This window comes from Colius striatus, chromosome 1 (assembly GCF_028858725.1).
Source record: "Colius striatus isolate bColStr4 chromosome 1, bColStr4.1.hap1, whole genome shotgun sequence".
NCBI classification, from domain to species: domain Eukaryota; kingdom Metazoa; phylum Chordata; class Aves; order Coliiformes; family Coliidae; genus Colius; species Colius striatus.
Window position 1 is genome coordinate 67,401,673 of NC_084759.1, and position 22,287 is coordinate 67,423,959.

At 41.4% G+C, this 22,287-nt stretch overlaps 1 protein-coding gene across 1 annotated transcript in view; it reads right to left on the reverse strand.

Moving 5' to 3' along the window:
• Positions 1-21,942, reverse strand: part of ATP10A (ATPase phospholipid transporting 10A (putative)) — a 115,963-nt gene extending 94,021 nt beyond the window's left edge. Inside the window, exon 1 of the mRNA XM_061998095.1 lies at positions 21,373-21,942. Within this exon, the coding sequence (XP_061854079.1) occupies positions 21,373-21,815 (443 nt within the window). The 5' untranslated portion in view covers positions 21,816-21,942. The remainder of the gene's footprint in view (positions 1-21,372) is intronic.
• Positions 21,943-22,287: the final 345 nt, after the last annotated feature.

The following is a 22,287-nucleotide window of genomic DNA, read 5'->3' on the forward strand; positions in this document are numbered from 1 at the left end:
ATTAGATCCTTTACCTTTGAATTTTAGGACAAACAAGATAATTTTCTAAAATCTAAATATTCCATCTTAATATTGGCAACTGTAGATAGGCCTGGTATCATTAAGGTTTACATGGAACAAAAGCCAAGCAACAGCAGCCTAAGTCACTTTAAGTTCTCAACAGCTTTTATGGGTAGGGTCTCCTGTCCTGGACCAAGTACAAAGCTGTACTTGTTTATCCTTTCTGCCATTGAGTGTGTGCTTAGCTGAAGCAGAACAATCAGCTTGAGGAAACATTCCTGACAAAAAATAATTGGGTATAATTTTTTTTATTATTCAAAAAGGGGAGAAAAACAAACATGAAATTTCAGTATACACCCGAGAAAGGTTTTTTTTTTTTTCCAAAACACTTCTATTTGTTCTTAGATCAGTAAGCATGCTTCTCTGGCCACATCAAAGCTCTTTAATTTATCTGTGATCAATCTGAGGTAAGCATGTAAGAAAATACCTTTTTTCTTTTCCATCAGCTAAAGAGCAAGCAGGAAAAAAATATCCTAGACATCAAACTAATCAAATTATACACAGGTTTTGGTCTCTAGCAGCTTCTTAAATGTGATATTGGAGAACAAAGCCGTCTGCTTTAAAATTACTTACAACTAGAAATATTTGCCATTTTCTTTCCTTTCAGGAAAGTTCTAGTGCTTTATCCTAAACTCACTGAAACCACTGAGGTTTACTGCAGTGATTTCCGTGTGCTTTGGAACAGGTCTCTCGTGTGTTCAGATTTCTGCCAAGCTAAAGGCTTTGAACTCACCCCTACGCTGCTATGCTAGAATGCGTGGGAATGGGTTTGATTCTTACTGTGCTCAGAATATCTTGCACAATATTTGACAGTGCAAATTTCCTCCTACGTTAATAGCTGGTTTGCATAAAAAAACTAAAGACAAAATATAGCCCTTGGTCAGTAGAGAAAAACAGAATACTGTGCTAATGTAATAAAGCAACATTTCATCCATGGTCTGAAAGAAAAGATTAATTTTATTTACTCTAACTGTCCGTATTCTGATTCCTGCACTTTTACCATGCAAAAAAGAGAGAGCTAATTTTGCAGCTGTTAGAAATAATGAGAACTGTTCTATTTTGTCCAAAAGTAGGAGAAGACCCTAGACTCTTTTGATGCTATTCATAATTTGGGTCGTCAAGAACTGATTAATATTTAAATGAAAAACTTTGCTTTGTAAACTGAATAATGTACAACTATGTAGACGGAAAATCTAACCAAATCTTAAGCTTGTGGATTCCATGATTGACAAGTTTTCTACACCATGGATCAATTGAATTAATTAAAAGGAAGATGAGAAGTGATCTGATCAGAACTTTTTTACAGCTACTCAGGATAAGGCCTTCTCAAAGAGGTGATGAAGCAAGAAAAGAACAAGAACCACTGACTAAGAATTAAATCTAAATAAAGTTCAGATGGAAAATGACGTGCAATTTTTCATTGTACCATCAAGACAATTTCAAAAGGGATGTGGTGGATTTGCATTCAGGTGAAATCTTGAACATGTTGTGCATCAAACAGCAATATGACATAATTATCAAACTCCAATTATCTTGGTCCAATGCCTTTAGTTTTTTAGGCTTTAATCAAAACATAAGTTTTTGCACCTGGAGTGCCCATTCATGCTAGCAGTATTACACTGTGGCATGGAGGTACTGAAACTACATCTAAATGACGTTCCTGTTTCCAGTGACAGATCAGAAATAGGAAGCTGCTAATTTGTAGGAAAATGGTTTTTTTAAAATTCATCTTCTACAAACCTTTTTTCCCCTCTTAATTAGGAAAGCAATAGTGAAATCAGGCATTTGTAGATTGTGATTCTTGGATGGCTCTCCAACCTGAAAGGTCAGAGCAGCTTTCCTTCAAAACATCTGTCCTGTTAATACTGGAAACAATACTTTTCTACAACAATTCACACCTTAATCACTTTACTTCTGAGGAACTCTGACTATCACTGTTATTTCTCAAGAGCAATAATGAGATTTAAACAGTGTGAAAACAAGATTTACAGATGGAAAACTTCCATTTTCTGTTTGTTTCTTTGGGGTCTCCCCCACCCCAAGAGAAAGCAATTAAGTCCTCTTTGGAGTAAAGGAGCTTTACTCATCATCTTTACCTATAGAGCAGGAAGGAATGTTTCTATTGGAGGCATTCTGCACAGCCCTTCTTAAAGAAAACATGCACATCGGCCCTTCCTACAAGTCTGGTCAGATTGTATTTATAAAATAAACTTGCAGCTTCTTAACCTGAAGAGGTACAAAAACCTCTTTTGTTCATCGTCTTGCAGTCTGGAAATAAACAATAGGGGTGATGGCAGTAAGTGTGATATCAGGATGAGGGAGTACTTTTTGGGATGGTTATTTTTATTTGTTTGTTTCCAGTGGAGTGCACTAAATTAGATTTTGTCCACTTGCTATATCTGTAATATTCCAGAACTGCACAAAAAGGTGCTGGGGCAAGAACTGAGATGAAATGGATTAAAACAGCTGATCTGGATAGGCTCAAATAAGTAGTTTGAAGTAGCTTCAGTCCTGAGCACTAGACATCACAAAATTTACCATTTCACTTTGGATAAGCAATAGCAGAGGTTTTTGAGGTTCACCTTGTTTTTTTTATGTGCAAGTACTTATTTAGTGAAGTACAGATCCAGCATTTTAAGCCTATTAACAAGGAGCTGGTTTTTACCTTTGACAGAACCTATGCGTAATGCCTCCCGCATCTCCTCAGGTTTGTAGATGCAGGTGGAAAACTACTGCTGGGTGCATTTCAGGAGAAAGTGTCAAAGAGCACACAGGCAGAGGTGGGGAAGGAAGGGAGCAGACTCCAACATTGCTGAGTCCCAGCATTCACTCCCAAACCTGAATTGCTATAGTCAAGTAGCCCAAGTAGGAAAGATGTCCTTAATTTTTAGAAAAAGTTTAAATCTTGTACATGTGGCTCATTCTTCTAGGTCAATAAATAGCATGCATATTCCACTGAAAAATAAAGCGGCTCCTTCTTTCCCCATCTTATTTATAAACTTGCCTTCCTTTCTCCCTGCTGCTTCCACCACCATGAAAGCCAAAATGGAGAAAAATGAAGGCTTGGAAAGGGGAAAAAAGATATGTCATTATGACCAAAGGAATCTAGAGATAGTCACACTGGATGTAAATTTTCCATTTCTATATTTCTTCCCAAAGCAGTATACCTCTATCAGCTCTTTAGCAATCCCTCTTTCCCTTCTACATAAAGCAAAATATTTGTGTTGCTCAAAATGGCCTAATGTTTACAAAATTATCACAAAGGTAGAGAAGATAGCAGGGGCAACAGGCAGACTCTCAGAAATACATGACATTTTCAGACATTTCCCCATTTTATGGAGGATACCATTCTGCAGAGACTTCCATGTTATTCAAAATTGAAAAGCATTTAAAATGCCTATATTTCTGATAGGGGAATGCTTCTTGTAGCTTCATCAAAGACTTTTCCAGAAGGACTTTAGCACTGACTATAAATTTCAACTTCTTAATTACAGATGACCATAAACAGCATTTGATACCCCAGTTTATGTAAGAAAACCTGAATACTACTCAGGAAATGTAAAAAAGTCTCCCAAGTAATTTTTTAAAAGGACACAAAAAAGGGTTAAGCTAACATTTTTCTTCTGGCAGTAGATCTAAGTGGATTCAGATACATCCATAGCTTTTGAAGAGTGTGTTTCCTGTGTGAGAGTGGTGGCAGAGGTACATGGGCAGAAAGGTTCCATCCACTGGCAACAGGAGGTTGATATTAGAGGGCTCCATGTTGGTGTCCAGGACTGGGGATGGCCTGGGTCTGGACTTCTGGCTTGCTGCTGAGTTTGCTAGCTTCAGTCATATTTGACAGGCAAAGCAAAGTCTCTTGAGTGAGAAATTAAGCCAAATTGCTAGAAAAAACTGCATACGCACAGATAAGATTAAAGGAGTTTTGACAAAATTTGGCCTGTAAGGGAGCACAGGATTTGGTGCTAATGAGAAGCTTAGTGATGCACGCTGCACAAGAGCTGTTTCTGAAAGAGCACATCCCTGGCCTGTATAAAGCAGCAGAATAGTAGTAATTAGACCCACAACCCAGTATCATTTAGGCTAAAATTAATAACAGAGTTTGATATTTACAATAAAGTCAAAGCAGCAGGTGATAGGTCTGTTAGAGAGATTCCATTTTCTTATCATCACTACAATGGTATGATACTTTCCTTTTAAGACCATCTTTATGCATATCCACATCCATATCCACTCTCTGGCAAGACAAGGTTTCCATTTCACCTCATTTCAGTTGTCCAGATGTAAGGGATATCATCTGTTATACTTGCCTCCATGTCTCCACAGCAGATGGCAAGGGGGAAAGGAGGGCAATTCTGGTGGGTGATTTTTCCCAGCAGAAGACTGATGGGACCAACAGCTCTCTGGAGAGGTCAGTCTTTCTGTCCAGACTAGTGAGGAAGTCTAAGAGTTTGGTGGGACTGAATGCCTGATATCCAAATAGCTGAAGCCAAGCAAAACAAATCCTGTGCTGCCTTAGATGGTTTCAGAGAACGCCAAGCAACTTTAGCAGCTTAAAGGAAGTTTGGCTGGTGGATACAAATAATGTCTAACTCTCATCCTTTCTGGGAATCCCAGCTTTCCCTCTGATCGGATATTCATATGGTAGTCCTTTATGTTACTGCATAGAATCACACAATGGTTTAGGCTGGATGGCCCCTTCAAAGACTCAATAGTCCAACCCCTCACCGATGGGCAAGGACATCTTTCATCAGATCAGGTTGTTCAAAGTCCCATCCAACCTGGCCTTGAATGCTTCCAATCCACAGCTTCTCTGGGCAATGTGTTCCAATGTCTTACAACTCTTATCATTAAAAAATTCCCCTTAATGTGAAATCTAAATCTTTGAGTTTAACACTGTTGCATAATCGAGTCCTAGAAAAGCTAAATGAAATCAGAATTTGGCTTAATGTTTCCCTCACTTACCAGCACTTCCTTCAAATAAGTTTTCAAAAAAATCACAGAGTCACAGAATCTTAAGGGTTGGAAGGGACTTTGAAAGATCATCTAGTCCAATCCCCCTGCCAGAGCAAGTTCTCCTAGAGTAGATGACTCAGGAACTCATCTAGGTGGGTTTTGAATGTCTCCAGAGGAGGAGACTCCACAACCCATCTGGGCAGCCTGTTCCAGTGCTCCCTCACAGTGAAGAAGTTTTTCCTTATGTTTCCTTGGAACCTCTTATGTTCTAGCTTGTACCTGTTGCCCCTTGTGCTATTGTTGGACCTCATTTTTATTCTGAAGACATAAGTGATCCTTATGTCTAGCTGTTTGCAGAACTCTTCATTACTACTTGAAGTAAATACCTATAAGACTGTTGCACAATGAAAGTTTTTCGCCCTCTGAAATACTTTCAGAATAAACTTGCTAGAGACAAGTTTCAGTAGTACTGTTTTCTGCTTTGAAGTCTTTTTTCATTTGACCTTTGGAACAAATATTTTACAGGATTATTTGTAGCTAAGGAACATGATGGAGAACTTGAAATATTTTCTCTTTCTGCAAATAATTTGTTACTGTATGTACATTTTTATTCTGTGTTGTTCCTTTCCTTCTAAATTCTTCTACCTCTACCAGTTGGCAACTGTTCTGTGAAGCAACATTTTTTAGTAAAGAGGCACTTGTGAAAGTGATTATTTCTGCTCATGGCACCTCCAGATGTTTGGTTTAATTTTAACTAAATGCCTTTTTTTTTTTTTCGTGTGCTTGACAATACCCCTTTAAAATTGCCTTGAGAATCGTGGGAAAAGTAATTATAATCCATTTACTACAGTAGTGTTGGGATTAATCAGGTCCTTACAGATGGTAAACACAGATTTCTTTATAACTGGGACTGTAGCTTTTCCATAACTTATTTGTTATCTCTAGCTAAAGAGATTTTTAAGTCAGATCACTAGTAACCCAAAAATCCAAGGGGAAAAAAAAAAATCAAGATTTTCCACATAAGATGGCTGCTTTGAAAATTCCTGAAATGGTAAAATCAAGACATCAATCTCTCATTCAATTTTAAGGGGAATCAAACCACAACAAATATCTGTTTTACAAGATCCAGTTCAAACCTCAAAAACCCCACATGCTGTTCCCATTTTGTAGACTATGATATACAGAAAGACTTTGATATACAGAAAGAGTTATGCAACTTGCTCAAGATCCTGTTGAAGACCCTAGCAGAGATCTGCTGACTCTCTGTAGGTGTGTTCATGATTCAACACTGTCCTCGTTCCTAAAATGCTTAAAGGCCTTTCAGCAATTCAACAAGACACTAGACCAAACATGGAAAAAAAAAAAAAAAGGGAGAGGAGGAGAACATGCCTCTAGTGTAGATGAAATACTTAACAGTGTTTTGGATGAACAGGAGCCATACAGTAAGCACATCATTCGTCAACACCCTTAAAGTCCTGACTTGGGGAGGATGTAGCTTGTCTTCGGACTGATGACTTCTCTTACAGGTTATGTTTCCATCTTGCCACAGAGAAAGTCCATGTGCTTGTGAAGGAAAATTTGTCTGTCATGACACAGAAAACTGTCCATCAAATAAAAAAAAAATCCAGGGCTAAATGTAAATCAAAACCACCAAAGAGCCCTGGTCTACTGCCAAGGTCATTTCAAGGCTCAGTTCTAAGCACTAACAGTTCATTTTTCTGACATTAGAGGTCAAAATCATCTCTGTGCTTTGCCTTGTTTTTTAATAGATCTTAACATTGGTCTTATCTTAAGCAGCCTTCTAACAATCAAATTTTTCCTATTTTTATCCAACTGTCTCCTCCATAGTTGACCTCTGCAGTACTAACCATCAGTTTGTTGATCTTGCAGACACAATGTTTTGTCCATAGCAGCTGGTAAGAGGCATTCTTTTTCTGAAAACATGCAAGCAGAAAATAAACTCAAGAATGCTGATGCAAAAAATAACTTGTTTTGGCAAGTTCAAGTATTTTGTGTGTGTATATCTGCAAGGTGTTGGTAGCAAAGCTAATTTCTACTTCATCCTAAATATTGTAGAAGAATAACCAAAACAAAACACAAGCCCCCTGAATACCAGTCCTTGCCAAGTAGGGGGAAAAAACTCAACAAAACACATTAGTGGAAGAAAAATATTTACTTCCCAGCATCTAAAATTGTTACGGGCATTAGAGAGCATTTAGGAAAATGCCTTTAAAAAAAAAAAAAACAACCTGAAATGTTATTTTAATAACTTGAAACAGGAGACAGAGCCAGTGCTACTGATGAATACAGTCTGGCTTTGTTCTTTCCTCTCTGAGTAGGCTGTATTAAGGACTGCTGTACCACCCGTTGCAGCCTGATCCCTTTGTCAACTATCAGCCTTCTCCATGCCAGCAGAGCTCCAAGCATAAAGTATCTCTCAGAGATAAAGTATCTCTCCTAGAAATGTAAAACCAGGACCAAAAGATTGAGCTGGCCAACGCATAATCCAAGGTCATGGTGAAAAGACTGGATTTCTACTGTCTTGGCTATTGGGTATTGACTGCTTTTGGTACCATGAAAACACTGTGGTTATTTTGGCCATGAGTTTCTGGACTTTTTGGATGCTTGTGGAAAAAGACCTGCCTCTGCTTTTGTAATGGCTACCCACTGGGTGGCTGTTTGCTGTCTATCATTGACAGATTTCTTGATAAATAGCACAGCTATGCAAAATAGACAGCTGTCCCAGCATACAGACTGCTAACTTGCTAAGTGTGAAGTCACACTTTCTCTTGACAAGACAGCAAAACTGTCACCCTGGCCATTTTCTCCTCATACCCACCCTGCTTTAAAGCAAACGGACAGATGTTTACAAAATTTCCTCTGCTTCCTTACAGTGAAACAGCTGTATACATTTGTATACATTTGAAGACTTATTAGGCTCCCAGTCATCATTTTAGCACTTCCTCGGTCCAAGGACTGAACAGTCTATTGTACTGTCTACATTTTAACCTCAATATTTCTTCTTGATTACAATGTGTGAGTAAATCAAGGTGCAAAATAACCTTGACACTCAAGTTGGAAACATTTGAACCAACTGCTGTACAGCCAGCTTTCCTCTGAAAGCAGTATGAGCATCACAAACCATTCCGTGCTTCATGCAGACTAGCTAACAAGTCTTGCTGAACTCAGAGACACTAATCTGAGTAATGCTGTCTTGGGCTCTGCCCATGCTGACACACCAGGCTGCCACAGTACCAACACAGACCTCTTGGCTGGGCTGCATAAATGTGGCTTTGAGTCCCCTACCCAAATCACGTGGGCTTGCCCTTGCCACAGGGATGGATGCAGACGGACGTCAAGCGTGAAAGCTGGTGAAGTTTAAGGCTGTGGGAGGTGAACCCATACATCATACAGAGGGTGTCAGACTGACCAAAGGAAAATCTGACTTGCAAAAAGGGCCTTATTTTAGAAAGCCAAAGGAACACTCATGGCTCAAAGAGAGCTGCTCACTTCAAGCAGGGTAAACGCCACTCTGGAACATGAGCTGCCTACGCTGCTGTGGCACTGACAGGTTACTTTTTTGAAGCTTTGTAAAGCTCCTAAGACTGTTGTGCTTCCTTCCTAAGAATTCAAAAGCACATTTTTCAATTCATGTAAGTTCACAGTAAAAAGGGATTCAGGTGGCAGAAATACAGCAGAACGATAACTTGCAGTAGCAATTGTTTACATTTGCTTCACTTGAATATCTTCAGCCTACATCCAGCTTGTTTAATTTGCTTTTCAACCCTGAAACATGAGTCTTCTGATAATTTGATCTGCCCTGAAGTGGTAAATCATAACTATTAAATAAAAACCTTGGGAAAAAAAAAAGTGATTTTGATGGGTTCTATTTTTAACAATTTACACCCTCATCCGAAGTCATTCAGGAAACACTTCAGCATTAACTGCCAGCAAAGGGATCATGGTTTAGCATCCACTTGGTCATAGACAAACTGAAATAACCCCCCAAAATTAAGTACAGTCATGTATTTTGCATTTTAATTTACTGAACATTCTTACTGGCTTTTTTCAGTCTAAGGACAATAAATCAGAGCAGGATGCAGGATCCAAAACTCCCACTAGCTGTGCCCCATCCACAAATGGAAAGCTGCTAGTGATGGAAACTTGGTTGTACTTGAGCCAACAAGCCCTACGAGACAACACAGTAGGAATGGCCTCCGGAGCACCAAGCACCTCTGCATGATGCTCTTAGGGTATCTAGATATACCAGCTGGGACCGCCCTACTTTATGCTGAATGTGTGCTATATAAACACACTTTTTACAGCTGATAGTTGTAAGGACTGGCATTCATGTAACCAACTGTGTAGGAAGTTACAATTAAAAAAACATGTATCTCTTTTTCCAGGCTTTGACTTGGGCAAAAAATGAACAGACTAAGCTTTCTAAATATAGGGCACACAGTTTCTTGCTGTGTACTGCACATCACCTTAGAGCTCCCACTAAATACGTATAGGTGTGTAGTACAGTAATAAAAGTTACAGGGAAAACTCACTGGGGACCCTTCCTTTGCAGTCAGTATTTTCATATTGTGTATGACCTCTGTGGAATGAACTGCTGTGGACTTCAACTGGAACTAATGAGTTACAAAAGCAGGTCAGAAAAGTTAGACATGGATGAGGAGACATCTCATAGAAGTGTTGGACATCTGGATATATATTAAGTAACTGGAAAAGTAAGAACTCTGCTCTCAAATGATCAGCAATTGTGTCTGCATTTAGTTTGAATACTGCTAAACTAGCTGGGGCAATGCATCATAGGTCTTAACCACTTCTGTAGATGTTGTGTTTCTAAATTGAAGAGTAAAGAACAGGCATCTTACTTTTCTTGCTAAAATTTTTTGGTAGCGTGCAGAACCATAAACTTAGGCATGCTTTTTATAAATGTGGATATTATTGTTAAAAACAAAACAAAACAAAAAAATAAACCCAAAATCCTTTCTAGAAGTTGCCAGATAGGACAGCTGAAGGGAATGTTATTATGACTGAGAGGCTGAATTCACTGCGCAAATCAGTTATTTCTAGTGATAAAGCCTAAAGGTTAAACAACTGAGGACAGGACTGCCAGATGTAAAATGGAAAGTTTCCAATTTAGGAGCAGCAGAGGAAGAGCATCAATTAATATGCAAGGACTAAATTAGCATTATAAAAATCCTCCAAGCCAAACCAAATGCTATTGAAAATAAACTCAGGAACTCTCCTCCTTCTCTTCTGTTCCCTGCATTCCAAGGAGGATTGAATTTAGAATAACCATGGGGAATTTTAGAGAAATCTTACACTAAAACGCTGAGCAAAGGCTTTGAAAGGTAGAAGCATTGTATGTGTTTCAAAGACACTACTTCTGCCTTTATGATGCTAGATTCTTCTTCAGTACTGCTGTTTGAAAAAGGAATGTTTTGGACTTAAGTTTTCTTGTGAGTTTTATCTTTAGTGAGACTGGTAATGATCAGACTGATTGTTTAACAGTTTTCAAATTGGGGTAATAACTGATAATTTCTACCTGGCTCCTTAACTGGGAGAAAAACCAAACCCACACACAAAATCTCCCAAAAACATCACATCAATTAACCAAACACTTGGCAAACACACAAAATCCACAGGTTGCTGATTTTTCATCCTAGGCTACATCTCAGTACTAGCTTTTATGGCAATATACTGTCAGGCTGGGGATCCTATGCTGTGATATTCTTCAGCAGATGGGTCTTACTCATCTTGCACACATTTTTCTGGCATGAGCTGGCACATGGCCCACTCCAGAAAGAAAAGCTCTTTCACTTCTAATAAGTCAAATTTACTTAATACAACATGGTAAGACTTAAAAAAAAGGAGTGCATTGTAATATTCCTCAAATTGAAGGGATATCATAGATTGTTCAGTCCATGACAAGGGCTATTACAGACTTTAAATTGGGCTCCTGGAAAACAGATGCAGCAGATTAAACAACAGCACTACTGGACTGATGGTCGGCTCAGCTGTGGTACAGCTTTTCGTTTGAACTTGCATTTTGGAAAGCTCCCGCAGAATCTGACAGAAATAGGAGCTCCTACTCACAGCCATGATCCTGTCACAAAAAGCAGACAGACACAGGCAACTGCACTGAAAATAAATGAGAGACATATGTAAGAAGAACCAAACAGGAGACGGTATATTGAAGTCTGAACAATCAGGAAGAGCAGAACATGGAATGCTGCAGACAGATGAACAGAACTTAGAGGACTTTCAAGACAGCAAACAGTGGCATGACATCTTATGGTGCTGCACCTTGTACATGGCTACATGGTACGTCTGCAAGTGCCTACGCTCCCATATGGGCAGGCATTAAAATCCCAGCATAGAAACTGGCAATTAAGGGTAAACTAATGATACTCAAAATTAGCAGAATAATTTCACCACTGATCCCTCTGATTCGGTCCCTCATCACCCAGCAATATCGCTTGCAGGTTTTAATATCTGTTCCTACTGGACATAAAACATAAACCCAATAGCCATATATGGTATTTGTGAGATACCTGACAGCAAAGCCCCACTTTCACCTTGTAACAGCCATGATTACACCAAATGTACAACTGCCTTCTGCATTTTAACAGACATAGCTTGCAAAGTGTTTTTAGTTGACCTGATATTCAGGTACATCCAAACAAACAGAAGAACGCACAATTAGGAACCTCCTACCTTATATTTCAACGCTTCTCCACAAATGCTGCATCTGATGTTAAAGAGCAAATGTCCACAAATACAAAGATTCCTCATATTATGCAGGCAGCCAAAACAATCCACAGAAATGGAAATGTAATCAATTATTCAAAGAGGAAAATTATTTATTAATAACAACTCATCTCTTAGATTGCTTCTCAGCACCGAGATAAACGATATAAACACACTTCACACATATGCACAATATGTCAATGGCTAATGATGAAGTCAGAACTTGGACAGAGGTGAAACAGTGGACACTGGGTTATCCTCTTCACCTGACAGGTGAACATACTTTCATTTGTCATTTTCAAAGCACAGTTCTTAAATAAATCATTAATTATATTGAACAGGACAGGCTACTCTTCTACAGGCCAACAATCATTAACAGCCATTAAAATCTATGCCCTCTGAACTGGCTAATGGGATTCGTATTACCTGAACTTAGCTGTATAGGCAAGTCACCTAGTTTAGCTTCACCTGTATCATCTCAGGAGAGGGGTAAGGACCTCCTGATTCAAACTAACGTGAGGTAAGTGTCTTAAATAAATTGACACAATTCCATCCCCCACCCACCTCAAACACAGCTCTTTGCTGATCGTGACACAAGTGTACATGACTTAGTCAGACTGGACACATTTCTTTTAGTTAAAAGCAATGTGAAATAAATCTTGTCTCACAACTAAGAGAGAATGTGAAAACTCTTTCAGGAAATACCCTTCTAAGGTCAGAGAGAATCTAATCAGCAGTTGAGAGAGTTTCCTGCCAGCAAGCTACAATCAGAAGCTAACTACTCTTTACAGGGAAGATAACTTTACAGGGAAGATAACTATTGGCATATGCCAAAAATCAACCTGTCAGGTTCATCAGGAGACAGGCAGTTGTATCCAAGCACTTCTGATAAAATATGAACATATGATAGTAAAGGATGGAAGATAAAAATGCTCTCAGGTGTGTAGATAAAAACAATATATGTCTTTATTCTGGTAAACTTTGTAAGATCAAGCTTTTTCTTCACAGCTTTGCAGGAGTATAGCAGAGGAAAGCATAGCAAGGGGAAGCTGACACCAAGAACATAGAAATTCTAAAAAGGGAGAAAAAGAAAATACAAAACAATGCACTACAGCAGCAAGATCAGACTTAAGTGCATTAGATTTGATGTTTTATAATCTACTTTTGCTCAAAATAGGTTACATCTTTCTAATGCACTAAATGAACTTCCTGCATCTTTAAGGGTTTGGCTGCTATATCTATCTGATAGAAGAGAGATGCTGATGGACAAATTTTGAGGTATCTTACTCCATGTTTGGACTTTGAGAGACCCTGAACAGACCCCCTAGTTGTATTTAGGTGACTGCTGTTCAGCACTTCATGTGTTGACCTCAATATTTTGGGAGATTTCACAATAACTTGCCCAACAACTTGTTAGTGAATAAACAATATCAGCTAACATAGCCAAAACAGGCATATTCAGGTTATTACTGAAATGCAGGAAGGTTGAACAGACAAAGGGCATGCATATAGGTATATGGCTGTGCAGTCTAGAAAAAGCCTAGCATGCATAAGATAACATACAAAGGTAAAAGAGTTATGGTTACAAATTCTGTCACTTCATAATAGACTTTCTTTCCAAAAGGTGAAAACTAAAATCTCCATTGAAATTACAGAAATGCCAAATATTCTGCAATAGTGTTCACACCCTCAGTGTTAATGCAATAGGAGCATAGATAAATAAGAACTCGAGTGCAGTTGTCAGTCAAACATTGATACTCTTCCTTGAAGTAGGTCAGTATTTCCAGGCAACCAGAGCATAAAAACAAAACAAGTGACCTCCGTGCCTATTATAACAAATTTCCAGCAGAGTCAGGGTTTATGAAACAACTGGGCATGATGCAAATGTTGGACACTGCACTGGAGAAAACTGGTCTATTTGTCACTCTAGAGAAATTGTGATCAGACAAGAATAAAATTGTAATAAACTAGCAGATGTCAGATGTTTCCCATCCCTAAAATTCATGCCTTGACCCTGAAAATGCACATCTTGCCAGTTCAAGGCCATCCTTTGACCAACATGGCCTTAAGGATGCAGGCTGACCATAGCAGAGATCTTTACCTGCAACAGCCTCAAAACAACAGAAAATATTGCTCTTGTTGCAACAAAGAACTAGGTCATAGTTTGTCAGCTCGAAAGGGTTAGATAGCCTCAACAGCCCACAGGACAGAACACCCTATTAGGTAGCTGGCTAGAGGCTTTCTACAGATGGGCTGTGTGGCTGTAGCCTAGAAATACTAAAACAAAGTTGTTCCTCTCAGCTTACACCTTGCAGATACTGTAATATCCTAGCTTTAACCCCCCCTTGTTTCCATTTCCTAGACACATAGCAAAGATTAAACCAACTCTTTCAGCAACATGCAGGTCATCTTCCTCAAATTAAATCTGAGCCATGATTTAACAAATGTTTCAGAATCACATATACATTTGTATGTGTAAGTTTCCACAGTTGAGATCAATATCAGGGCATTCAGGTTACTAGGAAAGGATGCCACTGTCACGACTTTTGCACATCCTCTTCCCCCCACACCACCACAAGCACTTAGTTAGAAAAAGGTATAAGCTACTGTCTTTCACACATTTAGCTTATGGCTGCGTTTTGGGTCAGCTTTTCTGCTTTACTTATGCCAGAGGAAGCTGCTTCCCATACCTATGCACATTTATCAGTAAGAGATAAATGTCCTGGCTTTTAGTGTGAAGACGGCTCCTCGCTTTATGACTCCACCATTCAGTGAAATGCACTCTCCCTCGCCCAGGGCATGGAAACTCCCACTGTCTTTCTTCCACATCCTGGTGAGACCAGGTGAGGCAGAGTGTACTGCTGCAGGGGAGAAGGAGGGCTCAGATCCTGTTTCTGCTGTGGATCTCCTCTGGGTACAACCATGACTGGCCACTAACATAGGTGCATTAGTGCTAACTCAGAAGTGAAAAAAGTGAGGCTGAAGGTAAGCTATGGAAACTGGCTTGCCTCCCCAACCATGAGGGAAATGAAATGTTCTGCTTTTCTGCACTTAATTACTGACAATTCATGTGGTTGCTAAAAGCAAGCCAGCATAGCATAAATCCTGCATAAACTTGAAGCCATGTATTTGGTTTGTCAGCTGTGTATGTATACAAAAGCTCCACATACCTAAATAGCCTAGTGTTGCAGGGGGAGAGGAGAGGCATCTCCTCTGCTCTCAGGTAGAGTGATTACCTTGCAAATGTGGAGTATGCTGCATTCCATGGCAAGGGGAGATTTGGCACTCAGACTTCTCCTGCTGCTGCATCAAGGTAGGCAGCCTGTCCATCCATAAGGATTGTGTAAGTCTGGATGAGGCATCTGAGCAAGTCCCGCCTGGTGGCACAGCCTCTCCTTCCTCCTCTACTTTCACCTTCCTTATCAGCCAACATATATTAGAGGGATGAAGGAAAAAAACAAGAAGCCGTTTAAGTTTTCTTCATTCTCTGGAGTCTTCTGATACTTCCATAGCAAAATTAAGGCCTCCCAGGCAGAGCTTGCGAGCAGTACTCTAATAAGTACTTCTGGAGGAGGGATCTGCTAGTGGGAGGAATGCCCTAAGTTATGTCATGCTAACTAATAAGCAGTTCCATAAAACATTGATCTATTAGCATGGTTGTCAGGGTTTTCAATTCTGGTTTTCAGTTCTGCCGACTATGGAAGGTGGAACCTGGAATCCCAGTATCAGGCAGAGTTGAATATGTGATTTTTTTCCTCTCCAGTGGTTTCTTTGGAAATGTATTATGACAGCATCAAACAGATGTTAATCTTTTGGTCACCTCTAACACCAATCCCAGTCTCAAGATAATACTGACACATGAGAGCAAGCAGATCTGAGCACAAGGTGGGCACATGTACTTCTGGACTGTGATATGCTTAGCACAAGCTATGGTGTCTCTCCACAGTGCAGCATATTATCTGCAAAAATTAATCTGAGGACATCACTAGGTCTTTCAGCGGAGATTAACAGCATCTTCTTTGGCAGTTGGCCACAGGCATGTGAAACAGCCTACAACTACTCTCATGACATCCTATACAAATGAAAGAGCTTAGTAAAAAGAGGCAAGCATTTTTCTTTTCCAGTAGCGAAACTTGGACTCTTAGAAAATTTGTCCTACATTGAAGAGCAAATAAACTATGTATATACAGGTTCTACTGTGCATTGCAGCTGGCTACATCTGAGAAGACTAGCACAGACAAATGTTACTACTAGGATAAACGCTACTTCAGAATGAACTTGTTCCTATTAATCTAACAGAACAGCCTCTACTACATCTCCCAGTGAGTTTGTTCACTGCCAGTCTGGCCCCTACTGAAGTGAAGGACACACACAGAGTAATATGGGGCAGAGCTGCACCCCTCTGAAACTCAAGGAGGAAACATTGACTTCACCAACAGATTCAGACCACTACTCTCTGCTCTGATCTTTCTGTGCATGAAGCTCACTCACAAGAGGAAACTGAGTAATCCCAGGTAGTTTTCTTTTGAATCACATCTTAGTGACATTTGTGTTCTGGAAGGGAAGAGGCAAGCTTATTTCTCCTGGTAAGAAACGTCTTACCCTGACAGTATGTTTTGGGACAAGAAGCTACTCTCGTCTATCCAGGTAGTAATGGGAGATAAACACAATGCAACTCCCCAGAGAGTGGTGTTGCCAGCAAAACAAGGCACCTTAAGCAGCAAAACAGTTCCCAGGCAAATCACTGTAGGACTATTTCAGAGGCCATGGGTGGGAACTGCTGTGCTTTTGTGAGGGTTTGATAACACTACTGTATCGTTTTTCTCCAAGGCTGGAATTGTTTTCACTGGCAGGTTGACAGAGGGGAGGAAGAAGGAAGCATATTTTGTAAATTGTATGAAACACGTTGCCCCCATCAAACTATCTTCTCTTGAGTTTTGCAGCAATTAACATTTAATGTAAAACAGCCTGCTTTGATAACTGCCTGAGTGGCCCATTAAATATTTTCCACACCTCAGGCGAGACAAATATCTGGTCGTAAATTCCAATTTGTCATGAATTTGCTAAGTTGCAGGTTGACAGAAGAAGCAGTTATCTCCCTGATCAGTATGCAGAGACCATTACATTCTTTAACAATACTCTTCAATGGACACAGTGAGAGTTAGAGAGTAGATTTAAAAGGCAATGTCCTTTGGTTTTGAACATAAGGCTCCTAGAAAAATGTTAGCAGAGATTATTTCACCAGTGCAGCACTGAGTGAGCAAAGAAACGTAATTCCTCACTGGATGAGTGCCATTATTTGTTGTGACTGTAGCTATCACTATTCATCTTCTATTTACATACCAGGTCAACGTATACCATGCTTTGTAACAGCATCCTGAAAACAAAGCCCCTGCTTAGAAGATTTTTAACACTTGCGCTCTAGTGACAAATTTATTTCTACCAAATATTTAACAGAGCAGTGGAGGGCAGTAACTGCCAAGAAAAAAAAGTCACCCTTCCATTCCCCACATCCAAGATAAAAACACAGAAGAGTATCTAGCCAAACGAGATTTGTCCATTAAGACTGAGAATTTGTAATCTCCAGTCTTCAACCTCCATCCTTGGGTGATGGAAATGATGAAGAGGAACAAAGAGAGAAGACTAAGATGTTAACAGGTTTGCAAAAGTTATGCGTACAAAACAATTCTTTGCAGGCTGGGCTCTAATGCCTTTGTAACTTCCCTCCATTTGAAGCAACTAAGAAAAAGTTCTGGCTGTGATCCAGCATTCCTCACTTAAGCGCCTGCATGGAATCTCAATTCTAGGTGACCTGTGAAACTGTCCTCCTAAAAAAAGTGCCTAATTTTCTCTATACTGACAAAGGGGAGAGGTGCCCTTAAAGGCCTCCAGAGAGAGGCCCTATTAACTTTTCTTGGCTGAGAAGCCTTCCCTCTCTGCCTGTCAAGACCCCAGCTGCTCTTACAGGCAGACCTGCAAACTCCATCACAGAGCAATACAAATCTGCAGTTCTCCAGTGTATTTCATTCCTCAACATTCCTGCCAATTCAAATGCAACAGCTTCTTTCGATTTATTCAAAGAATCAGGTCTTTTCCCTTTCCACCATCTGACTCTAGAAAGCAGTATCTTTTGAGGGACTCTCCAAAACATTCAGAATTTCTAAACGAAAGCTGTCTTCTGAGAAAACAAGCTGCATCTCTCTTCAGCTTTTTACTTTAGGTTGCATCATCCTTTGCTGTTCTATCGCCTGGCGTTGCCAACTATGAGCCACTGAGTCATTGATTCAGCAGTGACTGTATGAGAATGGGTCATCTGAGTCCACACCACTGGGCGGGCGGGAGGAAGAAGGCCCAGTCTGCACACCAGCTGTCAGGCTGTCAGCATAGCAGGAGAACACTATTTTCCCCCACATCAGATTAAATACATGATCTGCCTGCTTAGGCTGATGCAAAGGACCTTGCAGTGGACACCTCCTTCTGATGAGCCAGCCTCAGCAGCTGTAGGCTCTGCCTACCCCTGCTTTCTGTCCTGTGGATGTTGCATCATTAATTGCTGTTCATATCTAATGGGACCGGTACTTCAGCAGTTGGGAAGGATATATGGAGCATACAAAGGTATATATGGTCCATATATATATATGCTTTGGCAGCACGTGGGGGATACATGGCAGAACATATAGGATCCAACTTGAATCTTTACTTGGTCACTAAGTAGCATATAACATGAGACAGAGGGCTTTCCTCTGCTACCATGAAGCAAAAGCCCTTGTCTCAAGTTTCTGACTTATAATTCATTGCCATTTACTGCAGGTGTGTTTGAATGCTGCAGTCCATGTTTGAGGTGGTTCTCTTGCAGCCATGTGGGAGGCTGGCAGCAAAGTGAGCTCACTGCAGTGCAGAGGACCACCCTGGCACTTGGATAGGCCTCGTTCAGAGCTACAAAGTACTTATCAGCAAGAGGAGAGCTGCTGCTCTCTGGAAGCCCCAGGGGAGTACACAACGGCAGCTAAGTTAACTTGTTCTACCTACAGAAGCATCTCTATCGAGGACTGCATTTGCATCAAAGTCTGCCTCCATGGCACCACAAGGAAATAGTAGAGGTGGGGAAGGGGGATGTGGGGGAGAGAGAGTCTGGCTTGGTCAAAGGTGCTAAAATTGATCAAGTGATCAGCATAAACGGATGTGGGGAGAAAACCTGTCATTTACGACTTCCTTCTGTGATATATATACTTCAATGTTTTTCCAGAAATAAGACGACTAGGGAAACAAAGTAAAAGTCACATCCACATGGCTTCTGTTTCTCCTGGCATGACATCTTTCTGAGAAAACAGCTTTTATGAACTCACGCCCAGTAACTTTCACGATCTTGATACAAATTTCTCAATCTTGGTTCCCTGTCAATTGTGTTAGTGAGAATCCTAGTTTTTATCTCCACAAATAGCCAGTTTCTAGTTGCACCTTGCTCACTGGGGCTGGAGGATGCTCAAAAGGGTGACCTGGTGAAGTTTAGAAAAGGCTAAAAAAGAAAAAAAAAGTGGGCAGACTAAAAACGTGTAAGCAAATTATTTTTACCTCCTGTTTCTATTTTTTATATGCAGGAGGGACACTTTCCCTAGGGAGTGCTAGTAAGTTGAAGTAGCTGAGCTTTTATGGAGGACCAGGCTCTTGCTCCCAGCCAGGAAGCTGTGCCTGGATGGCTGACAGAGCTCCTAAGCTTCCACATTCACTGCCCCACAGAGGTTAGGCTGACATGAGCTTTCATTGCAAATGTAAAGGTAAATTACTCCCAAATTAATCTGTGTTAAGTGTCACTCAACAGTTATCTCAACTCCACAGTAAAGGAACTGAGTATAACTGAGTGTTACACTGGAACGCCACAAGCATTACAAAGCTGGGACACCCAGAAGAGAATCAGTGATATTATCACTAAAGGTACACGTTTCTTGTACTCATATCTACTTTTTTTGGTAGAAGAGTGGGGTATGGAAAATGACAGGGGAGAGAAACACTCCAGAATTGATATCCCAGTACTGGTACTCAATATTTTAAGCAGCTTCTACAACAAGTACTTCTTTCTTTTCAACCTAGGAGATATGTGATCTTCTTCCTAAACTGATTATTTGGTAAAGGCTAGATTAACCATCCTCACTAGCACTATTTTAATCAAAGACTAGTCCCTTACTGTCCCTCCTGCCACCCATCTCCCTCAACACCAGAAGTGTTCACAGTTAAGAACAACAAGCAAGCAAGGCACTAGGCACAGCCTTAGGTTAGTGAAGCCTACGTGAGTGATTTGGCTAGGTTATTTTTGGTTTATTTTACATACATAAGGCCATTTTACTTGTGTTCCCACCCATGCATACCCCAGAGTGAGATTTCTTGTGACACGACTTTCTGAAATACCAATCTGAGTCTGCTGATGTTGAAAATGTAGCCTATTCTCTGTTCTTCCTAGCTTTTTTTTCCCCCTTTTCTACATGCCTTTCTTGCAATAGGAGAATTGCTTTCTGCCTCGGTGCTTACGTCAGCTCAGAGGACTCCTCCCAGACAGCCTGTGGAATCAGACTGTAAGGCTCTTGGCACGTGTTAGTTTCTGTTAGGACTTAGAAGAATGAGAAAAAGAACTAAAACCTGCTCTCTCAGAAAACACACTCTCTCAGTCTACAGAAAAACGTTAGCCTTAGCTACTATGAGATGACTACCTGGCACTCAGGAAAAAGCAAAAAAAATCTAAAAAGCCAGATTCTGAGCATATAAATGTTGATGCCAAAGTAATTTCAGTCTGATTTACAGATACCCAGGCTGAGCTCTAAATGTGTACACCAGATCATTCAAAAAAAAAAAATCTGAAAGAGATAAATTACCTAATACATGAGCACTGGGAAATAAACTTACAGGGAATGATAAATAAAAAGCATGTGCTTAAAAGCAAATATTAATAGAAAGACTGCCTGATTCTTAGAAAAGAAAACGTAGCTTAGGCTTGCTATTTTGCATATCATGAAACCTTACAGACTCAAATGCAGATGCCTCTGATCTCTATCCTTCCTTCAGCCAGTGAATACTTACTAGCAGATTACTTGAGCGAGGCCTCATTTTACTACACCCAAATTAATGCCTGAACTACACACTGGTCTAATTGACCGCTCGCACTGAGACATGTTCACATTAGGACTTGCAAATCAAACGCTGCTTGTGACACATTCACTTGGCCAAGCACTGTCCTTCCTTTAATGCATAAAACACTAACAAGCCCGGAGCATTATGTGTTGACCTACAAAACATGTTGCTTACACCTAAACCAGTGATTTACAGCGAGACCCCACTGATCAGAGCAGATTTGCTTTCACCTGAAGGTACAGGACTGTAGGAACATCCATAGCTTTGAGTAAAAAGATGGGAGACACCAGCTCCAGAGCCAACTGGAAGCTTCTTCACACTTGGGAGTGGAAACAAAAAGCCCTCCACAACACACCTGCTCACTGCCTTTCTTCCACATCCCTGCTCATTTGAGTCCCCATGCACGGCTAAGCTCCCATTGCCAGCTGCCATCACGGTGGTCCTTGTCCCTGGTGCCCACCCAGCCCGCCTCACCTGCTGTACACCAGGCACTCCATGTGGTTGATCTCCTTGTCGGAGCGGTAACGGCTGTAATCCTCCCACAGGTCTTTGATGGCAGTGACCGCCAAGATGAAGAGCACGGGGGCTAAAGCCAACTCCGGCTGGAAGGCGTTGACGGCCGGCACGAAGTTGAGCAGCGCGATGAACACAAAGTAGATGTTGGCCAGGCGGTGGAACTGCTCGAAGAGGTTCTTGGGCAGGAAGGAAAGCGCCGTGTACTTGGTGGTCTTGAGGCGGTTGCTGGCCAGGACCGTCCTCTTGGACTTCTCCACCTCTGCCTCAGGTAACAGCAAGTTGGAGCACACCAGCCGCGTCTTACTCTCTTTCCTCTTCCTTCGTCTCCTCTTCCTCTGCCTCTCCTTCCCCTCCGGCAGCACCTGGGGTGCTCCCGCTCCTCCTGCCGTGCCCTGGGACATCGCTGCCGCCCTCCCAGCCGCCCTCACCCGGGCAGCTCCCACTGCCAGGCACAGCCCTAAGTTATCATCATCCCGCCGCCACGACTCTCTTTTCCTCTTCCCCTCGGCGGGGGGAGGAGGGCTCTCTCAAACCCTCTCCTAACCGCTCTGCCGGGACCTCGCTCGTTTTCTCCACCTCCTGCTCGGCCGGGGAGGGAGGGGACGTGGGCAGACGGCGAGCCGAGCCCTCCTCCCGCGGGCCTCGCCCCGTCCTGTCCCGCTGGCGGGCCGGGCCGCGGGGATGGGGGGGAGCCGTAAGCCATTGGCGCGGCCGGCGGAGGGGCGCGGGAGTACGGGCAGGGACGGCGGGGGCGGGGGGGGTCCCAGAGCGGGAAACTCAGAGCGGCGCTTCCGCGGCAGCCGGGGCACCCCCAGCACGGGCCCTCGCCCGCGGTACGGGCCCGCGGGAGACATGTTAGCGGCTGCTTTTGAC